This window comes from Phyllostomus hastatus, unplaced genomic scaffold (genome assembly GCF_019186645.2).
Source record: "Phyllostomus hastatus isolate PE091 unplaced genomic scaffold, TTU_PhHast_1.1 phas_scaffold_216, whole genome shotgun sequence".
NCBI lineage: Eukaryota > Metazoa > Chordata > Mammalia > Chiroptera > Phyllostomidae > Phyllostomus > Phyllostomus hastatus.
This window is the reverse complement of record NW_025334018.1, coordinates 1,252,753-1,277,659: the sequence shown is the minus strand read 5'-3', so window position 1 is coordinate 1,277,659 and position 24,907 is coordinate 1,252,753. Positions and strand designations below refer to the sequence as shown.

At 38.0% G+C, this 24,907-nt stretch overlaps 1 protein-coding gene across 2 annotated transcripts in view; it reads left to right on the top strand.

The window, feature by feature from the left end:
- Positions 1-24,907, top strand: part of CHD1L (chromodomain helicase DNA binding protein 1 like) — an 83,879-nt gene that overhangs the window by 43,553 nt on the left and 15,419 nt on the right. For both annotated transcript variants that reach the window (XM_045817103.1, XM_045817102.1), the window contains 3 exons: positions 11,640-11,754; positions 12,206-12,359; positions 15,842-16,007. In XM_045817103.1, the coding sequence (XP_045673059.1) occupies positions 11,640-11,754; positions 12,206-12,359; positions 15,842-16,007 (435 nt within the window). The remainder of the gene's footprint in view (positions 1-11,639; positions 11,755-12,205; positions 12,360-15,841; positions 16,008-24,907) is intronic.

Below are 24,907 nucleotides of genomic sequence, written 5' to 3'. Positions count from 1 at the left end.
TTTGCAGTTGAAATTATATTGTATATAGAGAAACCTATATATTTCACCAACATCTACTAGAACTAATAAATCAGTAAAGTAGCAGGATACAAAATTAATATTCAGAAATTGGTTCACCTTATACACCAATAATGAATTATAAAAAACAGAAACTAAGAAGACAATCCATTTATAATTGATTGCATCAAAAAATAAAGTGCCTAGGAATAAATTTAACTGAGAAGGTAAAAGATCTGTACTTAGAAGATTATAACATACTGAAGAAGGAAATTGAACAAGGTACCAATAAGCCGTGTTCATGGATAGGAAGAAATAACATCGTTAAAGTGATCATAATACCTAAAGCAATTTATAGATTCAGTGTGAATCTTATCAATATGCCAGTAGTGTACTTTACCAAATGTATTAAATAATCCAAAAAATTTTGTGGAACCACAAAAAACCCTGAATAGCCATAGAAATCTTGAGAAAGAAGAACAACATTGGAAGTATCACATTACCTGATGTCAAACTTTATTACAAGGCCTTAGTAATCACAACAGCATGAGAGTGTCATAAAAAGTAAAAATCAATGGAACAGAATGGAGATCCTAGAAATCAACCCATGCCTGTATGGCCAATTAATATTTGACAGAGGAGGCAAGAACATGCAATGGGGTGAAGATAGTCTATTCAAAATTTGGTGCTGGGAAAATTAAACAGATAAATACAAAATAAACTAGACCACCTTCTTACACCACATACAAGAATAAACTCAAAATGGGTTAAAGACTTCAATGTAAGACTTGAAACCATATAATTCCTTGAAGAAAATATTGGCAGTAAAATCTTGAACATTGGTCATAGCAATATTTTATCTATCTACTCACACAAGGGAAAGTCAAGAAAAAAATAAATGGGACTACACCAAACTGAAAATTTATTGCAGGGTAAAAGAAACCATTAAGAAAACAAGACCATCTATGGAATGGGAGGAGATACTGTCCCATGATACCATCTCTAGTATGTCTGATGAGGGGTTCATATCCAGAATTTATTAAGAACTCAGAGAACTTAACACCAGACAACCCAATTAAAAGTGGGCAGAAGGCCTGAATAGACACTCTTCCAAGTAAGACATATAGATGGCCAATAGACATATGAAAAGTTGCTCAATATCACTAGTCATCAGAGAAATACAAGTAAAAATCACAATGAGATACCGCCTCACACCTCTTGGGTTGGCTGTCATAAAAAAATCAACAGGTGTCATTGAAGATGTGGAGAAAAGGGAACCTTCATGCACTCTTTCTTGTTGGGAATGTAGTTGGTACAGCTACTGTGGAAAGCAATATGGAGTTACCTCAAAAAATTAATAATAGAACTGCCTTATGATCCAGTGATTAAATTGTGGGGATAAAACTGAATAAAGCTAAAACTCTTCAAAAACCCAAATAAATATATAAGTGTGTGTGTGTGTGTGTGTGTGTGTAAACGCCCCATGTTCATTGCAGCATTATTTACAGTAGCCAATATTTGGAAGCAATCTAAGTACCTACTGATAATTGAGTAGGTTGAAAAGCCGTGGGACATTTATACAATGGAATAATATTTAGCCTAAAAAAGGAAAAAATCTAACATCTGTGACAGCATGGATGGATCTGGAGGTATTATGCTAAGTGAAATCAGAGAAGGATAAATACTATATGATTTCACTTCTGTATAGAATCTAATGAACAAAATTGACAGACAAAATAGAAAAGAACTCAAAGATACAAAGGACAGAATGACAGTTGTAAAAGGGTAGGTGGCTTGGAAATTTGGGTGAAAAAGGTTAAAGGATTAAGTACAAATTGGTAATTACCAGTCACTTATATGTAGATTACAGCATAGGGCATAGAGTCAATAAAACTGTAATAAGTATTTATGGTGCCAGTTGGGTACTTGAAACATTGAGGGTTCCACTCTGTAAAGTACAAGATCTTCTAACCACTGTACTATACATCTGAAACTAATACAGAATAATGTTGAATGTAAACTGTAATTTTAAAAAGATTTAGACTATAGAGGGTGCAAGATGGTAGAGTGGGAGGGTAGATTGCACACTTCCTCCAGCACCAGCCTGGAATTAAAACTAAAGAGGGGAGTAGTCACCTGAAATAAACCCAAAACTGTCTAAAAAAGAGACTTAACCACCTCAATAACAGTAGGAAGGGCAGGCTCAATTAAGAGCCCAGCTCCATTCACATGGGTGGCAGTCCGAGGTGGTAGCACGGCTGCGGGAGCTTCCCCTTAAGAGGAAGGAAGCCAGATCCACAAATGTGGCCACCTGGGCTGGAGTGTGACAGTGGGATCAGCTGACCACCCAGCATCCAGCAGTGAAGGGCTTCAGGGTTTTTCTCTGCTGGGGAAAGATGAAACCTGCTGGAGACAAGGCCATTATTTTTTTTTTTACTTTAACTCTTAAAGGGGCCAAAACACAGATTTTGTGTTCACAACCAGTCATCTGGGCCCCAGTAAAGGGAAGGCAGCATGGACTGCAGTTGTGCTAGGAGAGTCTAGAGAGGGAGGGCCTGAGGAGAGATGTGGGCGAGCAGCTGTAGGACTTTTGGTGCTGGGGTATACCTGGATTCTACAGCAGCCATCTTTCTTGAGAAGAGCAAGTCCCTCCCATGGGGAGAGCAATTACCATACCTTGTGGGATACTACTCCCCCCTCCCTCTAGAATTCTGCATCTTTTTTCCCTTTTTATTTGGTTTGTTCAGTTTTTTGTTTTGTGTGGGTTTTCTTTTATTTTTTTTTTCCTCTTATCCTGCAACTTAACACCTGCTGAGGAGACAGCAATATCCACACACTCAGGGTGTCAGAGACTAGCTGTAGGGCGCAGCCATACTATATACTCACCCAGGATACAAACTAGTGCTTCCCCCTCATGGGAGAGACTCAGAAACACTCTCCTTGTTTCCAGAAAACCCAAAACCTGGACTCTGGAGGCCTTACCCATTAGCCCGTAGGGGCTCCGTCCTGCTAAGTTAAGGGAAATAATCTTGGACAGACTCAGACTACTGCTTCATGGTAATCACACTCATCATCTTCCTTGATGTGGAAAGGCACCTGCCACAGGAGATTCAGTAGTCCCTTCCCCCAAATCCCACCAGAAGCCCTCTCAGAAATAGTTTGGTCTATAGCTAGTCTGAGGCTGATAGCAGGACAGCAGACAGAGGCAGAATAGAATAATCCACCTGTCTAGGCGGATTTGGTGATGACTTGGGTTGTTTGCTGGCACACACCTGGACCCAGTGGTGATAAAATGCAGCTCTACTGAGCAGTTTGGCCCATCCTGGGCACAGTTTAGCCAGAATAATAAACCACAAACTGTGGGTCTTGTAGCTTTGAACAGGATGCTGAGGCCTAGACTTGGGTAGCACCTGATACTGGCTTACACCAGCCTCAGATGCATCAGAGTCATATCCAAAGGGAGAGCCCAGCAGGCAAGCACTGAACTCTGCTGAATTTCTCACTGAGTCCTTTTTAATTATTTTCACGATGTTTTCTTTTTCATAGACTTGTTATATTTTCTTTTTCTTCTATTTTTTGAATATATATTTTTTCATATACTTATTTTACCCTTACCTTTGGTTAACCTGTTTTTCCCTTCTTTCCTTTTCTTATTTATTGTTACTTTTCTTTGTCCCATTTTCCTCTTTCAGCTTATTTGTTGTATTAGTTCTCATCCCTTTTCTCCTCTCATAATCACTTTCTTTCCCTTGATCTTCTCTAATTCTGTTTATTTTTGTCTCCCCTTTTTCTATTCTATTTTTCTTCCCACTTTTATTCTTTGCTCTTTTGTCATTGATATTGCTGTTGCAGTTGGGATGGGGTTTCTTGTTTGGCTTATGTTTTTTATGTCATTTTGCTTCATTCTGTCAGCATCTGCACAACAGCATATAAGATGTGGTAGAGGTAAAACCTCACAGCCAGCCAACCAGAGGGGAGATACAACCAGTGAGTGAGCCAACAACAATCAGGGTCCAAATATAACAGGAGGTCAACATAACCCACACAAAGAGCATCCCTAGAATATCTACATCAAGAGATCAATGAGACTGCACCACTGGATACTATAGGACTCCTACCACATAAGGCTACCACTCAAGATGTGGAGTCAAAGCAGATCTGTCTAATACATAGAAACAAAGAAAAGGAGATGGCTAAAGTGGGGAGTCAAAAAAACAATCTCCAAATGAAGGAAAAGGAGGGATTCCCAGAAAAAGAGCTAAGTGAAATTGAGGCAAGCAAATTATCAGACACAGAGTTCAAAGTAATGGTTATAAGGATGCTCAAAGAACTTAAGAAGAACTGCATCAGCATGAAAAAGAACATAGAAGCTATGAATAATAACCAGTTGGAAATTAAAGATGCAATACCTAAAATGAAGAATACACTAGAATAAATTAAAAGCAGGCTAGATGAAGCCAAGGATAGACTCAGCAATTTGGAAGACAATTCAAAAAACAAACAAACAAACAAACAAAAACACCCAGTCAGAGCAACAAAAAAAGACTTGGAAGGAATGAGAGTTTAAGGGAGTTTTGAGACAACATGAAATGTATCAATACTAGTTCATAGGGATAACAGGAGAAGAAAGGAAATAAGGGATAGAAAACCTGTTTGAAGAAATAATGACAAAAGTTCCCTAGCTTGGTGAAGGAAAAAGTCATGCAAGTTCAGGAAGCACAGAAAATCCCAAGCAAGATAAACCCAAAGAATCCTTAGCCCTGGCTGGTGTGGCTCAGTGGATTGAGTGCCAGCCTGCGAACCAAAGGATTGCAAGTTTGATTCCTAGTCTAGGGCACATGCCTGGGTTGCAGGCCAGGTCTCCAGTTGGGGGCACTTGAGAAGCAACCACACACTGATGTTTCTCTCCCTCTCTTTCTCCCTCCCTTCCCCTTTCTAAAAAAATGAATCTTTTAAAAAAGGGAAAAAAAAAGTCCTTCACCAAGGCATATCACAATTCAAATGGAAAAGTTTAAAGTTGAGAGAGCATCTTAAAAATAGCAAGAGAGAAACAGTTGGTTCCCTCCAAGAGTTCCCTGATAAGGGTGTCAGCTGAGTTTTCAACAGAAACACTAAAGGCCAGAAGGAATTGCATGAAATATTCCAGGTAATGAAGAGGAAGCATATGCAATGAAAATCTCTCTATCCAGGAAGGCTCTTACTTTAAAATGGAAGGCAAAATAAAGAGCTACCCAAACAAAACAAAACAAAAATATAAAAAGGCTAAAGGATAGTACATTAACACCAAACTAACATTGTAGGAGATGTTAAAGGGACTGCTTTAAGATGAAGAAAAGTAGAGGAACACAGGTACAAAGGGAAAAATATCCATGAATAATAACCTTAAATGTAAAAGTACTAAATGCTTCAATAAAAGACATAGGGTAGCTGAATAGATAGGAAAACACAACCCACATGTATGCCGTCTGCAAGAGACCCACAATACCAAAGCTGCACACAGGCTGAAATCGAAGGGAGGAAAAAATATTTCATGCAAATGCAGATGATAAAAAGCTGGGGTAGCAATACTTCTGACAAAATAGACTTCAAAACAAAGGTCATAATAAAGACAAAGAAGGTCCCTACAAAATACTTAAGAGTTCAACCCAACAAGAAGACATACTGTTGTAAACATATATGCATCCAATATAGGATAATCTAAATATATAAAGAAAATCTGGAGCACTTTAATGAAGATATTGACAGCAATACAGTCATAGCAGTGGATTTTAGCACCCCACTTCCAACAATGGACATATGGTATGATGAAATAATCAACAATATAGTGGCATTAAAAAACATTATATCAAGTGGATTTAATTGATATCTATAGAACATTTTATCCCAAAGAAGCAAATCACACATTCATCTCAGATGTGCATAAATCATTCTCAAAGATGGACCACATGGTAGGACACAATAATAAGTCTTAAGTAATTTGAGGAAGTTGAAATCATATGAAGCATTTTTTTGGATCACAATGGCCTGAAACTGAACTCAACCTGAAGAAAAAAACCCAAGACATTCAAATGTATGGAGGCTAAATAACATGTTATTAAATAATGAATGGGTTAACAGTATGATCAAGGAAGAAATCAAAAAGTATCTGAGAACATGAAAATAAACACACAACAACCTTAAACTATGGGGCACAATGAAAGCAGTACTGAGAGGGAAGCATCACCATTCTAACTAAGGAAGACAGGAAAAAATCTCAAACAATATAACTCTATAAGAACTAGAGGGACAACAACAACAAACAAAGCCCAGAGCGAGTAGAAGGAAGGGAATAATCAAGATCACAGCAAAAATAAATGACATAGAGACAAAAAAAATCAATTCAAAAGATCAACAAATCTAGCAGCTGGTTCTTTGAACAGATGAACAAAATTGGCAAACCTTTTACCAGACTTATCAAGAAAAAAAGAGGGTCCAAATAAGTAAAATCAGAAATGAATGGGAAAAAGTAACAAATGATATCACAGAAATTCAAAGATTGTAAGAAATTACTATGAACAATTATATAAAAACAAATTGGATGACTTGGACAAAAAGGATAAATGTCTAGAAACATACAGTCTTCCAAAACAATCAGGAAAGCCAGAAAACCTGAATAGATTGATAACAACTAATGAAATTGAATCAGTAATCAAAAAACTCACAGCACACAAAAGCCCTGGACCAGATCAGTGTACAGGCAAATTTTACCATTCATTCAAAGAAGAGCTAACACCTATCCTGAAACTATTCCAAAGAATTGAAGAGAGAAAATTCCCCAGCTCTTTTTATGAGGTTGTATTGTCTTAATTCCAAAACCAGGCAAAGGCACAATAAGAAAGACAATTACAGGCTAATATATCTGATGAGCATAGATGCTAAAATCCTTAACAAAATATTACCAAACCAGACCCAACAGTACATGAAAGAGATCATACATCATGATCTATTGGGATTTATTCTAGGGATGCATGGGTGGTACAATATCTACAAATCAATAAATGTGATATATCACATAAACAAAATGAAAAACAAAAATCACAGGATCATATCAATAGATGCAGAAAAACATTTGATAAGGTACAGCACCCATTTATGATAAATACATTCAGTAAAGTGGGAATAAAGGGAGATTTATGGCCATAAACCTCAACATAATAAGGCCATATATGAAAAAACCTACTGCCATCATCATAGTCAATGGACAGAAACTAAAAGTGTTTCTATTAGCATTAGGAAAAAGGCAGAGAAGTCCACTTTCACCAGTCTTATTCCACATAGTACTGGAAGTCCTAGCCACAATGATCAGATAAGAAGAAATAAAAAGGCATCTAAATTTGAAAGAAGGAATTAAAACTGTATTTGTAGTCAACATGATATTGTACATAGAAAACTGTATAGGCTCCACCCAAACACTGCTTGACCAGAGAAATGAATTTGGTAAAGTAGCAAGAGACAAAGTCAATATTCAGAAATTGGTGGCATTTTTATAAACCAATAATTATCTAACAGAGAAACTTAGACAACAATCCCATTTACTTTTGGAACAAAGATAATAAAGTACCTAGGAAGAAATTTAACTAAGGAGCTAACAGACCTGTACTTGGAAAACTTTAGGACACTGAAGAAAAAAATGAAGATTCACATAAGTGGAAAAAGTATACCATATTCATGGATTGGAAGAATTAACATCATTAAAATATCCATAGTAGTAAAAGCAATCTATACATTCAATTTCTATTGAGATATCAATGTCAAATTTTATAGAACTAGAACAAATATTTCAAAAATTTATGTGGAATCAAAAAGACCTCTAACAGCCTCAGCAATCCTGATAAAGAACAAAGTAGGAGAAATCATAATACCTGATACCAAACAATACTATAAGGCCACTGTAATGAAAACAGTGTGGTACTGGCATAGGAACAGACACATAGATTAATGGAACCAGAATAGAGAGCCCAGAAATAAATCCATGTCTTTATGGTCAATTAATATTTGACAAAGGAGGCAAGAGCATACAATGGAATAAAGAATGAAATCTCTTCAATAAATGGTGTTGGGAGAATTGGACTGATATCTACAAAACTAGACCACCATCTTATACACCAAAATAAACTCAAAATGGATAAAAGATTTAAATATAAGTCGTGATACCCTTAAAGTCCTAGAGGAAAATATAAGCAGTAAAATTTCGTATATCTCGAGTAACAATATTTTTGCTGATATGTCCCCTTGAGTAAGGGAAATAAAGGACAAATAAATAAATGGGACTACATCAAGTTAAAAAGCTTCTGCATAGCTAAAGAAACTAATGCCAAATTGAAAAGGGAACTGACTGCATGGAATAACATATTTGCCAGTGATACATCGGACAAGGGTTTAATCTCCAAAATATGTAAAGAGCTCATACAACTCAACACCAGAAAGACAGACAGTCCAATTAATAAATGGGCAAAGAACCTGGACAGACACACGTCCATGGAGGACATACAGATGGCCCGTAGATGTATGAAAAAATGCTCAACATCACTAGTCATCAGAGAGATGCAAATTAAAGCTAAAACAATATACCTCACGCCTGTCAAAATGGTTATCACTAATAAATCAAACAATAGGTGCTGGAAAGGATGTGGAGAAAAGATGGGAATGCAGGCTAGCGTAGCCACTGTGGAAAACAGAATGAATTTCCTCAAAGAAGTAAAAATGGAACTGCCTTTTGACCCAGCAATTCCACTACTTGGAATATACTTGAAGAGTCTCGAAACACCAATTCAAAAGAATTATGCATCCCAGTGTTCATAGCAGCGGTTTCCATAGTAGCCAAGATTTGGAGACAGCCTAAGTCTCTTCAGTAGGTGAGTTGATTAAAAAACAAAATGGTGGTACATCTATACAATGGAATACTACGCAGCAGAAAGAGAGGAGTTCCTGCTTTTTGTGACTACCTGGATAGAACTGGTGACTTACGCTAAGTAAAATAAGCCAGTCGGTGAAAGACATACACCATATGATCCATTAGAAGAATATAATGAACAAAGTAAACTAATGAGCAAAATAGAACCAGAGGCATAGAATCATGGAACAGACTGACAACTGTAAGAGAGGGGTGGGGGGAGGTGGGGACTGATTGGAAGAAGGTGAAGGGATTTGTTGAAGTTCATGTATGAAGGACCCATGGACATGGACAACGTTTTGGGGATTGACTGGGAGTGGGTGAGGTGTGCTAGGTGGAGGGGGACAAAGGAGGAAAAACTGACAGCTCTAATAGTATAAACAATATAATATTTTAATGAAATAAAATAAAAATTAAAAAATGTAAATGTTTATAGTGAAATTGCCAGTTCTTTAGAATTATTTATAAAAGTATCTTTATGACTGAAGTCATCGATACTACATATGACATGCGTATTGCTTTACCAATTAGAGAATGCTTTCATTATACTGTTAAATCATTTGAAATTTGTTCCTGGAAATTATTCTCACAACATGAAGTAAATGGACCTCAAATCATTTTTTAACTTATAGACTCTTAGTTTCATTATTTCCTTTTTTTTTTTTTTTTTTGGTAGATCTAAATCTTGATAGATCTGGATAGATGGAGGAACACTAAAGCAATATGTATCTTCTGTTATATATAGAGATCAATATCTTTATAAAAATGGAATTTGGTGTTAATTAGAAAGCATTCATTAAGTGTCTAGTACTTTAAAAGTGCTAACACTTTAAAAGAAGTGTTAGTTATAATCCTTGACTGTAAGGAGATTGTTTCACCTGTGTAAGTGTTTTTTCTGTATTTCAAAAGATATAACCAGATTTATTTGGCCTCACTCTACCAAAGTTATAGATTGCATTTTGAATCTCAGCCCTGCATTCGTGTTGTCATTGTCTCAGGGGGTAGTCTTGGATGAAACTGTCAGAATCATGGAAACATATCTTTGGTGTTGGGAACACAGCTCTATTTATGCCTTAGTGGTTTTATTTATCTTTGTATTCTGAGAGCAGCATTATGTTTGCTATGTGTAAAATTAAGAAGAAAGAGACCTCTTTGTTTCAATTAATCTCCTTAGAGCACTCAGAATCAGTCAAAATAGAGTTCTCAGGAACCAAAGCAGACCCAGGTACGAGCCTTTTCCAAATACTGTCGTGTTTGCTATCACTTTCTAGCTGCAGATTTACAGTATTATCATTTAGTCAACAGGTTTTTCTCCAACTTTCAAATATCTCTGTGATTGAGTCATATTGCCACCAGATGGCAGGTAGCTCAGAAACATGTCCCAAATAAGGAGATAAGCTTATTTATCAAATAACTTGTACAACTTTTAAATGAAGAAGAACCGAACTTAGACAACATTAACCCTAGAATAAGGTTATTTTTATGGAGAACACTTAAATAAGTGCCTGGGAAATATGGTACAGTGGGTAAAAGTATAGGTTCTGGAGCCAGACTATGTGGGATTGAATCCTGGCTCTCACTTTCTTACTGTGCAACCTCTGATTAAGTCCCTTAACTTTTCTGTGCTTCCATTTCAGCATCGATAAAATGAGGATAATAATAGTAACTACTCATAGGGTATTTGTTAATACCCTGTGAACTTGTTAATATATGTAAATTGCTTAGAAGAGTGCCTAGCAAGTAGTAAGCTGGTGTTATTATAAGGTACAATATAACATCTCTCAGTAATCAGTCTTTATTATCTCTTTATTCCAACTTTAATTTTATTTGAAGGCTTTAATTAGAATGCTCCTGCCTGGCTTGTTTTGAGATCCAGCATAGAGTTCATAGCCAGTCTCAAAAGTTAGTCATCGGTTCAGTCTCTTGGAACAAGCCTTTTTAGGCTTGCTTGTTTCAGCAGTGAGCTGTAACAACCCTGGCCAGCAGAAGTCCCTTTTGTACTTGTTTCCACACTAGTCGAAGAGAAGGCTGTAATTTGTCTTCATGGTGCTTTTAATTAATTCTCATAGTCAAGGAGCCCTTTTCCAGCAGTGCTGAAGGCAGTTCAGAAAGCTGATGCATGGAATATTCTTGTTCAGAGATTAGCTTTGTTATTTTTTCTTTGATTAATGTGGAAGCAAGTACAGAGGGAAGTATTTCGTGCTCTGCTTAGGAGTCTAATAAATGTCATCCCCCCCTTGCATTAGCTTATGTCAGAGATCTTAGTACTTAGTTATAACTTGCAATGGATGTTAAGAACTGTTCTTTTAACAGTGCCCACAGCAGAAGAGCTCTCTCAGGTTTAAAACTTTTCTGAAAGAGCATGCGTCCTTTTCCACAGACTGTTCTAAATGAACCAATCAAGATTTTTAAACAAGAGATATAAAATGGTTTCATAGCACTAACTTAAGTATCCACTTTTTCTGCTTACCCCTGCTCCTTGCATTCTGTTACTTTCAGTAGTTAAATTTTCCAAGTCAGACAGTAGGAATTCAGGGAGTAGTTTTAACCACAACAAGTTTCTGGTGTTGGAGGTAGAGGTGAGTTTGAAGGAAGGAGTCACTTATTTTGATGATCCCAGTTTGTAATCTGACCTCTGTAGCCTGTGTCTTTCTTTTCTAGAGCCTAGTCCATGTACTGCTTGTCACATTCCTTTGTGCATTGTTTTCAGGTGGAGTTGGCATGAACTTAACGGCAGCCGATACTGTTATTTTTGTTGACAGTGATTTCAACCCTCAGAATGACTTGCAAGCAGCTTCCAGGGCTCACCGAATTGGCCAGAACAAGTAAGAGACTTAAGCATCAGCACTTTTCTACTTCTTGGCTTCTCAGTAGTTCTGGGTTGGGGAGGAAGGTGAAGACCACAGTCCCGGTGACAGTCCCAGATGAGGCTGAGAGACCACTCGGTAGATGTTAGCCCAGGTTTGCTACTCACTGGGCAGGGCACGTTCTCACTCCAGACTTGCTTGGTTCAAAAGAGCAAAATCAAATTGTGAAAGGACTAGAAGGAACCTTCAGAAATTATTTAACTCATCCTTCCTGAGTTAATATGTAATTAAGTTAAAATATAGAATTAGGGTATTACGGAACTAAGCTAAAAAGATGGGTCTTATCTTTTGACCTAAGGATCATACATGGCACGTTGGGTTTACTTCCTTTTCGCTGCATCAGCCTTCCATGTTTGCACCCATCTTTGCAGACTCTGATACCACCTCCTCTCCTTTGACTTTTGTACAGGTCTGTTAAAGTTATTCGGCTGATTGGCAGAGACACTGTGGAAGAAATAATCTGTCGGAAGGCCACCTCCAAGCTGCAGCTTACCAGCACAGTCATAGAGGGCGGCCATTTTACTCTGGGAGCCCAGAAACCTGCAGCTGATGCTAATCTCCAGGTATAAGAGGTTGTTCTTCATTTCAGAATGTGTCAGAATATGTCAATGCTCTCTGTGGATGAGAAAGTAAATGAAAGGAATTAGCATTAACCACCCATTCTCCTAATTACACATCTGTTCCCTGGCCAGACTCTATCTCCCGAAGTACCTAATGTGTGCAGGCTGCTGTAGGAGATAGACATGAATATGATATTAAAAGGCAGAAGAACATAGAATAATGATACACTTTGGATCCATCTGACTTGGATTCAAATCCAAGCCTTGTCACTTATTGAATGTAGCTTCGAAAGATGTCTTAATCTCCTAGATCTACTCTGTTAACTTTTCTGAAAAAGGGTACTGCAAGTTACCTCAGTGGGATGTTAAGAGAATTAGGTAAAATAAAGAATTCCTTGTAATAAATACTGGTTAATCTCATGCGTCCATCGTAACCCCACACCCTTTGATTAGAGATTTACATTACTTTCTACTCAGAGAAGGATGTATATTTATATAGGAAGAATGGAGGAAAGAACTAGAGTTAATTACCAGAAGGGGATACTGGATTGGAAACAAATGCAAGGTTGAAAGACTTTAGAGAAAGCGCTTTTCTGGAAGAGGGCTTAATGTTGCTCTGTTGCAGCCCTTGGGTTAAAATTAGAATCAGTATTATGATTCAGAGATGAGGGACTGGAAGCAGAATGACCAACTAAGATACAGGAAAGGTCCACATAGAATACAGGAAAGGTCTAGGCATGAAGTGAGCAATAAATCTCTGAGAGGGGCAGTAGCAGTGGGAGGGTCTGGGTGAGAAACATTTCAAAAGAAGAAATGATAGGCATTACTGTTTAGAGGTGGGTAACTAGGGAGATGGAAATTCAAAGATGGCTATAAGGTTTTAAACCTGATTGATGAGGATAGGAATTAGGGAGATAGAAGGTAGGGCAAAGTTCTAGGAAAATGAAGCAATTTAGGCTTTAGTCAACAGTTTTCTGTAAACGATAAAATATGAACAAACTACTGTTAGAGGAAAACTCGACAGACAGGAATTTCATTTGCAAAAGTTTGTGAGAACAGTTTTAAAAGGGCTGATTTATCAAACAAAATACACAAGTATTTATAAGAAAAAAATTACAAAATATTATAAGGGAAGTTACCAGGTTTAGAATTAGTCTGAGCATAGATTAAAAACAAATAAATCATTTTCTTAACATGATTTTATATGGTAAAGGCCATACATATCTTTACACATTAGCTCTGCAAAGTACAGGGCTTACTTTGGTTTTATTAGGGAGTCAGTGGCTCACAGGAAAGGCTCAAGGTTTCATTTATTTTGGGACTAGTACTAGGAAGAGTTACCCTGGGTTTTATGTGTTCACTTGTTTGGTTTTTGTTTATCTTAAAGTGTAAAGTGTGTTTTTTCTTTTTTTGTATTTTTCCTATCAGTTCTTTTTGTATTTTGTATCAGTTCCCAACTGATACTTACATGTTTAACCATGGTGGTGGCAGGGCAAGCTGTACATTTTGTTTTCACATTGTTTAGGAGATAATTATAAATGTTGGATGAAAGCTTGACTAGGTAAAATATAGAAATTCTTAGATACAGTTCTCCGTACACCAGTTCTCCATAGGAACTTGATAGTGATGAGTTCAGTGATAAGTTCAAGTTGGGTGAGGTAAAGGGGTGAATGACAGAGCCTCAAGAGTGCCCATGTTCTAGCTGTTGGAGGAGGAAAAGTTATAAAATTTTTGAGCTCTCTCCCAGAAAGGGTAGAGCTTAGAGGATTCTGTCAGGGTGTCCCTGTGGAGCAGGCTGCTGGGCACATCAGTGTAAATTGTATAGACATACCTCTGTGCAAAGGCTGAATACTAGTGGGATCGTAGACCACTGGTTGTTTGAGAGGGTCTCTGTCATAATCTTGCCCAACTCATGGTTACTGGAAGGTTATGTTTTGGCTCCAGTGCTTGATGGATCTCTTCCCCTACACAGACTGTACCCATTATCTCTGGTTGCTAAAAACAAAGGTGTCAACTATTGCCCTTGTCTCAGAGGAAAGCAGTTTTGGTTTTGGGGGGTTTTTGTAAAACAAAAGGAATCCAGTAGTAAACAAAGTGAGTGTGGTTTAGTAATTCTAAGCCATTTAGGATTCTGAAGTCCTCAAAAGAGGTTCATCATCCTGCAAGAGAACACAGTAGAAACTAAGAGAGAGATGCAGATAATAGTGAAGATTTATTGAATGCTTATTGTGTGCTAAGTATTTTATTACATGAAGTGCTTCTTTCCAGTTGTTTTTTTCTGAGTATGAACAACAACATAATGAGATAGGCACTATCTTTATTCCCATGTTAAATAATTTGCCCAAGCACGTTCACACTTAGGACTCCATTGCAAGTACGCCCTAACCTCCAAGCATGTGCCCGTAATTACTGCAATGTATTGCTTCTCTGAAAACACATGGAGTCCCTTAATGACTGAGACATATCACAAGTGAAAGTGTAAATACAGGTGAACTGAAGGGAGTGCCCCAGTATGGACCAATCTTTATCATAAATAGTGGACATTTTTCTGTTTTTGATGCCAGTTGACAAAGCCAGTCACCATGTTCTATATACCAAGGTTAAATAATTGTGTAGCCAGGTGTGTTCATGCTTAGAGCAAAGTTTTTTCCAAGCTATTACAGAATACCTTAAGATTTCCACGTTACTCACAGAATAGACCATCTAGAGATAACTGACCCAATTATCTCTAAAAGGACAAGGTGTGAATGAGGAGTCAAGATGTGAATGCAGCTTGATTTAGAATCTCAGAGTTAGTGCACAGTTGGAAGTAGGATGCTTAAGTCAGGAAAAGTGATCTGAACTTCTTTGGGTGGTTCCTATAGCCCTAGGGAACATGCAGAGGGTACTAGCAAGAGGGAAGAGAAGCAGTATAGCACAGCACCAGAGGAACAACTGGGAAAATGAGAAATGGTCTTCACATCCAGCAGTCAAGAGTTGTAACTGGTTTTTGTGAGGATGGTTTCCATAGAGCACTGTGGTAGGAGACCAAATTACCAAAGGAAAAAAAAAAACAGTTAATGGCAGAGGTTAAGTACCTTGTGTATGTAGCCTTCTCTTTCCAAGAAGTTGGCAGTAGGAGAGGTGGGAGAGTAGCTAATAGCATCTCTGACTTCTCATGTGGCTGTTGGGAATGCTTATGAAAGAGGCTCAGTCAGAAGTGCTAAGGTAATGCAAGAAATTACTGTTATTCTTCAAAGGTTGGAGGCTCATAAATTGTTTTTTGTTAATGAGAATTGTCAAAGTCAACATCTCTGATCATTTATCACCTTTCTGTTTATCCATTATCCAGATACTAAATGACCCTATTGGTTTCTTAGGGGAGAGAAGAAAGGCCAACATTAAGGAAGGAACATGCCTAGTGTCCTTAAGCCACTTAGCAAACCCCTGGATACCCAATGTTTGTTTTCATGAGAACTGACTGGACTTTGTTTTCTCCATTCAAGTTGGGGGAGATACTCAAATTCGGTTTGGATAAACTGTTGTCCTCTGAGGGGAGCTCCATAGATGAAATAGACCTGGAGTCTATACTGGGAGAAACCAAAGATGGCCAGTGGATCTCTGGTGCCTTGCCTCTAGCAGAAGAAGGAAGCAGAGAGCAAGAGGAAGGAAGTAAGTAGGGGGTGAGAGCAGCACAAAGGGCACAGCCACCCTAAACTAGCATGAGAGTGGTCCCCATTGAAAGTCCTCAGTGCTGCTCCCTGGGACATTTTTTTCCTACCCAGACCTGTTCTCATCTTGTAAACTGTTTAAGACTGACTTAATCTGAGAACTCTTTCTAGACAGATTGGACATTGTCTGGCTGTTCTTTTATAGCTGAACTTTGAACCAAATTGATGATATTGATGCCATGGTAGTATCAATCCCAAGTATTTTAACTTGTACTTTTCCTCCCTTGGTTGCAAACATCTTCTCCTTTTTTAGTAAAACCTACTGTCCCTAGTATGGTGCTTTTCATATAGTGATTCCTTTATGAATGGTACAGTGATTTATTTTTTAAATTATAGTTAACATTGATTATTCTTTGCTCAATCAAAAGTGTATACTGTGTCATGTGCTTTATACCTGTATTTTCATTTAATCTTCACAATACCCTGTGTGGTATAAGTACCATTAATTGTATTTTATTAGCAAAGCAATACATGTAAATCATGAGATGATTTTGTCTTTCTCTTAATTTTTCTGAATTTGGTTAACGTTTGTCTGTTTCTGTTCTGAATATTTCAATTTCTGATTTGAAGAGTTTTTCACATGATAGCTTTGTAACGATGTTCTCTGATATCTATAGTTTTTGTGTTTTTTTTTAAATGACTTTAATTTTCTGTGCCAGTGGCAGCAGGAATTCAATGTGGACTCAGGTGTGAGGTTAAGACACCTCTTACTAGGTGTCTTAATTCAAGAGAACCTTATTTCATGAGTACAGAGAAGTACAGTGTCTTTACTAGATGGTGCTTCTGTTTTTCTTAGTGGGGAGTAGGGTTGCTGTAACTTCTGGTTTTGTGTTCTCTTTTGTTTTTGTAGGACCCTGAATTTCTATCATTTGCTTCCATCTTTTTTTTTAATTGTCATTCAACTATAGTTGTCTCCATTTTCCTGCCACTGCTTTCCCCCACCCCACCACCCCTACCTCCCCACCTCAATCCTACCCCCCTTTGGTTTTGACCGTGGATCCTTTACAGCTGTTCCTTGATGACCCTTTCCCTTCTTTCCCTCTTCATCCCCCTCCCCATACCCTTCTCCCCTTGGGTCACTGTCAGTTCTTCATTTCATTGCCTCTTATTATATTTTGCTTATTTGTTTTGTTGATTAGGTTCCATTTATAGGTGAGATCATATGGCATTTGTCTTTCACCGTCTGACTTACTTCACTTAGCATAATGCTCTCCAGTTCCATCCATGCTGTCACCAAGGGTAAGAGCTCCTCCATTCTTTCTGCTGTGTAGTATTCCATTGTGTACATGCACGAGAGTTTTTTGATCCACTCATTTACTGATGGGTACTTAGGTTGCTTCCAACACTTGGCTAATGTGAATTGTGTTGCTATGAATATTGGGGTACATAGGTTCTTTTCAGTTGATGTTTTAGGATTCCTAGGGTATAATCCAAGCAGTGGAATTGCCAGGTCAAAAGGCAGTTCCATTCTTAGTTTTTTGAGGAAAATTCATACTATTTTCCATAGTGTCTGTGGAAATAGTGTGCTATTTCCTACCAGTCTGCATTCCCACCAACACTGTACTAAGGTTCCCTTTTCTCTATAACCTTGCCAGCATTTGTTTGCTGTATTGTTTATGATGGCCATTCTGACCAGAGTGAAGTGGTATCTTATGGTAGTTTTAATTTGCATCTCTCTGTCTCTCTGGTGGCTAGTGTGCAGAGCATCCTTTCATGTCTCTGGGCCCTCTTGTATGTCCTACTTGGAGAAATGTCTGTTCAGGTCCTTTGCCCATTTTCTAATTGGTTTGTTTGTCTTCCTGGAATGGAGTCATGTGAGTTCTTTATATATATTGGAGACCCAACTCTTCTTGCCTGACTTATCATTGACAAATATATTTTCCTATATGGTCAGTTCTGTTTTCATTTTGCTGATGTTTTCTTTAGCCGTGCAGAAGCTTTTTATTTTGATGACGTCCCATTTGTTTATTCTTTCCTTTTTGTCCCTTGCTGTAGGGGACATATCGGTGAAAATACTGCTTCATGGAATATCTGAGATGTTCTTACCTATGTTCTCCTCTAAAACTTTTATGGTGTTGTGACTTATATTTAAGTGTGTCATCCATCTTGAGTTGATTTTTGTGTGTGGTGTAAGTTGGTGGTCCACTTTCATTATTTTGCATGTAGCTGTCTGATTCTCTCAACACCATTTGTTGGAGAGGCTATTTTTACTTCATTTTATGCTTCTGTGCCCTGTGTCAAATATTAATTGACCTTAAAAACTTGGGATTATTTCTGGACTCTCAATTCTGTTCCATTGCTCTATATGTCTGTTCTTATGGCAATACCAGACTGTTTTGATTATAGTGGCCTTATAATATAGTTTGGTGTCAGGTATTGTGATCCCATCTACTTCGTTCTTCTTTCATAAAGTTGCCTCAGCTATTCAGGGTCATTTGTGTTTCCATATCAATTTTTGAAATGTTTGTCCTATATCTGTGAAATATGTCATTGGTATTTTAATAGGGATTGCATTGAATCTGTAAATTGCTTTGGGTAGTATTGACATTTTGATGATGTTAATTCTTCCAATCCATGAACATGGGCTTCCATTTGTTTGTATGTTCCTTAATTTCTTTCTTCAGTGTTGTGTAGTTTTCTGAGTATAGGTCTTTTACTTCCTTGGTTAGGTTTATTCCTAGGTACACTATTTTTCTTTTGCTATAACAAATGGGATTTTTTCCCTGATTTCTGTTCCTGATATTTCATTCTTGGTGTACAAAAATGCCTTCAATTTCTGAATATTGACCTTGTGTCACACTGCTTTGCTAAATTCACTTAAGGTTGAATAGTTTTTTGGTGGAGTGTATAGGGTATTCTATGTAAACTATCATGTCATCTGCAAACAGTGACAGTTTTGCTTCCTTCTTTTCAAATTAGATGCCTTTTATTTCTTTTTCTTGTCTGATCACTATGGCTAGAATTTCCAGTACTATATTGAATAGAAGTGGTGAAAGTGGACAGCCTTGTCTTGTTCCTGATCTTAGTGGAAAAGATTTTAGTTTTTGCCCATTGAGTATGATGTTGGCTGTAGGTCTCTCATATATGGCCTTTATTATGTTGAGGAATGCTCCCTCCACTTCCACTTTGATGAGTGTCTTTATCATAAATGGGTGCTATACTTTATCAAATGGTTTTTCTGCATCTATTGATATGATCATGTGATTTTTGTCTTTCCTTTTCTTTATGTGATGTATTACATTTATTGATTTGCGAATATTGTACCATCTTTGCATTCCTGGGATGAATCTCACTTGCTCATGGTGTATGATCTTTTTAATGTATTGCTGGATGCAGTTTGCCAATATTTTGTTGAGGATTTTAGTATCTGTGTTCATCAGCGATATTAGCCTGTAGTTTTGTTTCTTTGTTGTGTCATTATCTGGTTATGGGATTAGGATGATGATGCTTTCATAAAACGTGTTGGAGTCTGCCATCTTCTTGGATGTTTTAGAATAGTCTGAGAAGGATTGTGGTTAGCTCTTCCTTAAATGTTTTGTGAAATTCTCCTGTAAAACAATCCAGTCCAGGGCTTTTGTGTGCCAGGCTTTTTTGATTACTGCTTCACTGTCTTCAGCTATTATTGGTCTGTTCAGGCTTTCTGTTTCTTGATTGAGTTTTGTAAGATTATGTTTTCCTGGAAATTTGTCCATTTCACCCAGGTTTTCAAATTTCTTGGTATATAATTATTCATAGTGATTTCTTACAATCCTTTGTATGTCCTTTGCATTTCTCTGGTTTCAGTTGGCATTTCTCCTCTTTCATTTCTGAATTTACTTATTTTGGTCCTCTTTTTCTTTTGATAAATCTGGTTAAAGGCTTGTTGATTTTGTTTTATCTCTTCAAAAAACCAGCTCCTGGATTGATTGATCCTTTGAATTGTTCTTTTCAACTCTATGTTGTTTAATTATGCTTTAATTTTTATTATTTCCTTCCTTTTACTCATTCTGGGCTTTGTTTGTTGTTGTTCCTTCAGTTCTTGTAGATGTAGGGTTAGACTGTTTATTTGTAATGTTTTTATCTTTTTTAGATAGGCCCATGTTGCTTTGAACTTCCCTCTCAGGACTGCCTTCACTGTGTCCTACAGGTTTTGGACTGTTGTTTGTTCATTTTCATGCCTTTCCAGAAACGTTCTGATTTCTTCCTTGATCTCTTTCTTAACCCATTCATTGTTTAATAGCATGCTACTTAATCTACATGAATTTGAGTGTTTTTGAGTTTTTTCCTTGAGGTTGGTTTCTAGTTTCAAGCCCTTGTGGTCTGAGAAAATGCTTGATATGATTTCAATTTTCTTAAATTTGTTGAGGTTTGTTTTGTGTCCTATCATGTGGTCTATCTTTGATAATGTTCCATGTGCATTTGAAAAGAATGTGTATTTTGCTTCTTTGGGATGAAAAGTTCTGTACATATCAGTTAAGTCCTTTGTATCTAACGCATTGTTCAGTTCCACAATATCCTTGTTGACATTTTGTTTGGAAGATGTATCTATTTTTGACAGTGGGGTGGTAAAATCCCGTACTATAATTGCATTGTTATCAGTATCCTTCTTGAAGTCCTCCAAGATTTTCCTTATATATTTGGGTGCTCCTATGGTGGGTGCATATATGTTTACATTATTTATGCCTTCTTGATGGATTCTTCCCTTGAGTATTATGAGGTGTCCTTCTGTGTCTCTTTTTATGGCCTTTGTTCTGAAGTCTATTTTGTCTGATATAAGTATTGCTACCCTGGCTTTTTTTCCCTGTCTATTTGCTTGGAATATTTTTTTCCACCCCTTCACTTTTAGTCTGCATAGGTCTTTTCTTTTGGGTGGGTCTCTTCTAGGCAGCATATGTGCAGGTGATGATTTCCTATCCATTCTGCTACCATATGTGTTTTAATTGGGGTATTTAATTAATCTATATTTAAAGTTATTATTGATAGGTACTTATTCATTGCCATTTAACTCCCTTTTTTACCTGTGTTCCTCTGTCTCTCATTCTTTTTCTTCATCTTCTTAAAGCAGTCTCTTTAGCATATCTTGCGATGCTGGATTGGTGGAGTTGTATTCTTTTAGCCTTCTTTTGTCTGAGAAACTCTGTATTTCACCTCCATTTTAACTGAGAGCCTTGCTGAATAGAGTAGTCTTGGTTGCAGGCCTTTGCTTTTCATTATTTGAAATATTTCTTGCCACTCTCTTCTGGTTTGTAGTGTTTCTGTTGAGAAGTCAGCTGCTAGCCTTACTGGGGCTCCCTTGTATATTATATTACTTCTTGGTTCTCCCTTGCTGCCTTTAATATTCTCTCTTTGTGTTGGAATTTTGCCATTTTAATTATGATGCGTCTTGGAGTAGGCCTCTTTGGATTCCTCTTGATCAGGACCCTCTGTGTATACTGGATTTGTACAACTCTCTCTCTCACCAAATTAGGGAAGTTTTCCACCATTACTTTTTCTCACATATTTTCTATCCCTTGCTCCTGTTGTTCTCCTTCTGGTACCCCTATTATATGGATATTACTACGTGTCATGTTGTCCTGAAGTTCCCTTAACTCCTCTTCATTCTTTTTAAATCTTTTTTCCTTTTCTTGCTTTCTTGGGAGTTTTCTGCCTTGTCCTCCAGCTTGCTGATTTGATCTTCTGCTTCACCTAGCCTGCTTTTGAGTCTTTCTACTGTGTTCTTCAATTCTCAAATTATATCCTTCATTTCCTCTTGGCTCTTGTTGATTGCTTCTATGTCCTTTTTCATGCTGATATAGTTTGCAGTAAGTTTTCCTGTAGTTTTTTGTAATTCTCACTGAGCTCATTGAGCTGCCTTATAACCATTGTTTTGAACTCATTATCTCCTAGTTGACTTTCCTCTATTTTATATAGCACTCTTTCTGAAGATTCTTCCTTTCCTTTCAGTTAGAGGTTGTTTGTTTTTCTTCCTATTACTTGTGAGACTCTCCTTGTTTGCTTCTGCTTCTTAAATTGATCTCTTTTGACTCACTGCCTTCTTGGTAGGAGACCTGTGAGGTTTAGCGATGCAGTCTCCTTGATCTCCTGAACTTGATGCTGTTGGGATGCCCTTTATGCCATTTATGTTGGCTTTGTGGATGCAATTGGGTTTTGATTGTTGTTGGAACTTTCTTTGTTGGGTCCGTCCCTCCAGCTGGTTGACTGCAGTTCACTCTTCCTGCCACATGTTGTATGCTGTTGTGCAAGTGCTGCCAGAACAAAACCAGAAAACCCGGAAAGTAAACCCACACCTGCAAAAAAAGTCCCCTTCCCCCCTGCAATCCCATTGTCAACAACAAACGTGTTGGTATTAATAAGGGTGTAAAGAGATTAAGACTATTATAAGTAATGAGAGAGACTATGAGGTGAGCTACTCAAAGAAAAATTATTTTGAGAGGGTAGAGGGAGGAGCACTAATAGCTGGGAGTCGGAGCAATGTGAAGAGAGACTATAAAATTTACATCATGAATAAAAAAGGGAATGAAGGAGGCGTGATATACACAAACTTGATGGTCAAGAAATGAATGTTAAAAAGCTATACATGAAGGAAAATATCACAGATCATGGAGAAGACCACAGTTGGTTTCATCTTGGTAGCCTCTATTATTTACCACCATTTTTTCTTTCTGGATCCACCTCTGGTGATGTCAGATGTCCCCATCTCTCTAACCTTAGGCAGCCTGATCCAGACTTCCAGGGATCTACTGTCTGTGGCTGAGTCCATCAGCTGTTAATCTAGTCAGTCTGTACTCAGCAGCCTGGCTTAGGTACCATAGGGAAGGGCAGAGTCCCTCCTGGTGTTTGAGCCTGCTGTTTCTCCTCAGGCTGTTGCTGTTCGAAGGGGAGTAGTCTGCCTGAGCAAGCAGGCTATTGCCTGCGGGATGTATCCCAGCGGCTACTCTTTCAGTTCTTTCCACAAAGCCTCTGTCCCAAGTCTCTTTAAGGCATCTCTAGTCTACTCTGCCCCTACTTTTCCAGGGACCTACTGTCTGTGTCTGACTCCTTCAGTTGTTAATCTAGTCATTCTGTACTCAGCAGTCTGGCCTAAGCATCACAGGTCGAGGACAGAGTCCTTCCTGTGGTTGGGGCTATTGTTGTCCCTCAGACTACTGCTGCTGCTGTATGGGGGATGGCTCAGCACTGGGATTCCAGCAGCTACTCTCTCAGTTCTCTCCCCAAAGCTTCTGACCTCAGTTTCTTCACAGGCATCTCTAGCCCACTGTGCCCCCACCTTTGCCAGAGTTCATGGTAAGTGGCTGTAAATGAAAATGTGTGTGTTGCAAGTTACAATAGCCAAGTGCTGGAAGAAACCTAAGTGCCCATCAGTAAATAAATGGATCAAAAATTATACATTTACATGATGGAATACTATGCAGCAGAAAGAAAGAAGGAGCTCATACCCTTTGCAACAGCGTGGATGGATCTGGAGAGCATTATGCTAAATGAAATAAGCCAGGCAGTGAAAGACAAATATCATTTGATCTCACCTATAAGTGGGACCTAATCAACAAAACCAACAAGCAAGCAAAATATAACCAGAAACTTTGAAATTAAGAACAAACTGACAGTAACCAGGGGGAGGTAAGAAGCAATGATGGGGGGAACAAGGGGAAGGGTTTTCAGGAACATGTACAAAGGACATGTGGACAAATCTAAAGGTGGGTAGGATGAAGGATGAGAATTGGGGATGGCTGGGTGGTAGGAGTGGTGGGGGGAAAATGGAGACAACTATATGAACAACAATAAAGAAAATGTGAAAAATAAATAAATAAATAATTGAATTAAAAATTAAAACAAAACAAAAAAGGAAATAAAATATGTATATTGGCCCTTTAAAATGGCCCTTTGAATCTCCAGCCATCCATCTCTGGCAGAGAGCAAAACTGTAGCCTTTTGTCACTGGTTGTTATCTGTGTACTTTCCATGCTCTGGTGCTCTAGGCTGGGGATCCCAGCTTAGGGTTTAGACCCCATTCTTCTCAGGGGGATCCAATTGGCTGCTTAATTGTCCTGCTGGAGCTGCTGCCTGTGCGCGCCCAGCCAGCCCTCTCAAGTCTCCACCACACTCCTTACCAGTCAGGTTGTGCTGAAGCTGATTCCTCTGTCTAAGGTTATAAGGCTTCTCTCTATTATTCAGTTTGTTTGGGTGATTTCTCCATAATTCAGTTATAATTCCAGATTAGTTCTGGGTGGAGGTTAATGTATCTTCCATTCACTCCCCCTCCATCTTGTCTGTTCCTACTTACTTCCTTCTTATTCTTTGTCATAAAGCTGCCAAAGCATATCTTCCTCTTCTATGATGTCTCACTCTCGTCCCCAGAAGCAATTTCTTTCCAAATTGCTACCAGTATGTACTTTCTAGCTCCTTCATTTCAATTTCTTAGTAGCCACTGCTGTGATCTGCCAGGTCTGAGACCTATCCTCCTTATTTTTGTATTTGAGGTTCAGCCTATCCTCTTTCTGTACAGTCTCTCCTGTCACTCTGTACTCTAGGTGGGTGTGGGAGTGGCTCCATCTGGTTTTGAATGTTCATTTCTCTATTTACCTGCAAATTGAAGTTTGTAGTATTCTCTGACTCCTAATTTTATAGCCAGCATGGGTTTGGGTAGTTTTATCTTTTTTTTTTTTATCTGGGTGGTTCTTACAAGATGTGGGGAGACTGGCATGCAGGTAGCTGGCACTGTTCTGTAGGACACCAGTCTTTGACTTTTCTTGTAGTTTCTCTTTTACCTTTTAAATTTACCTTTCATTAAGTTTAAATCCTCAAGGGGTGCAACATTACAAGGATTCTGTTCAGTGGCCTTTTCAGGAACTTTGTTTGAAAATT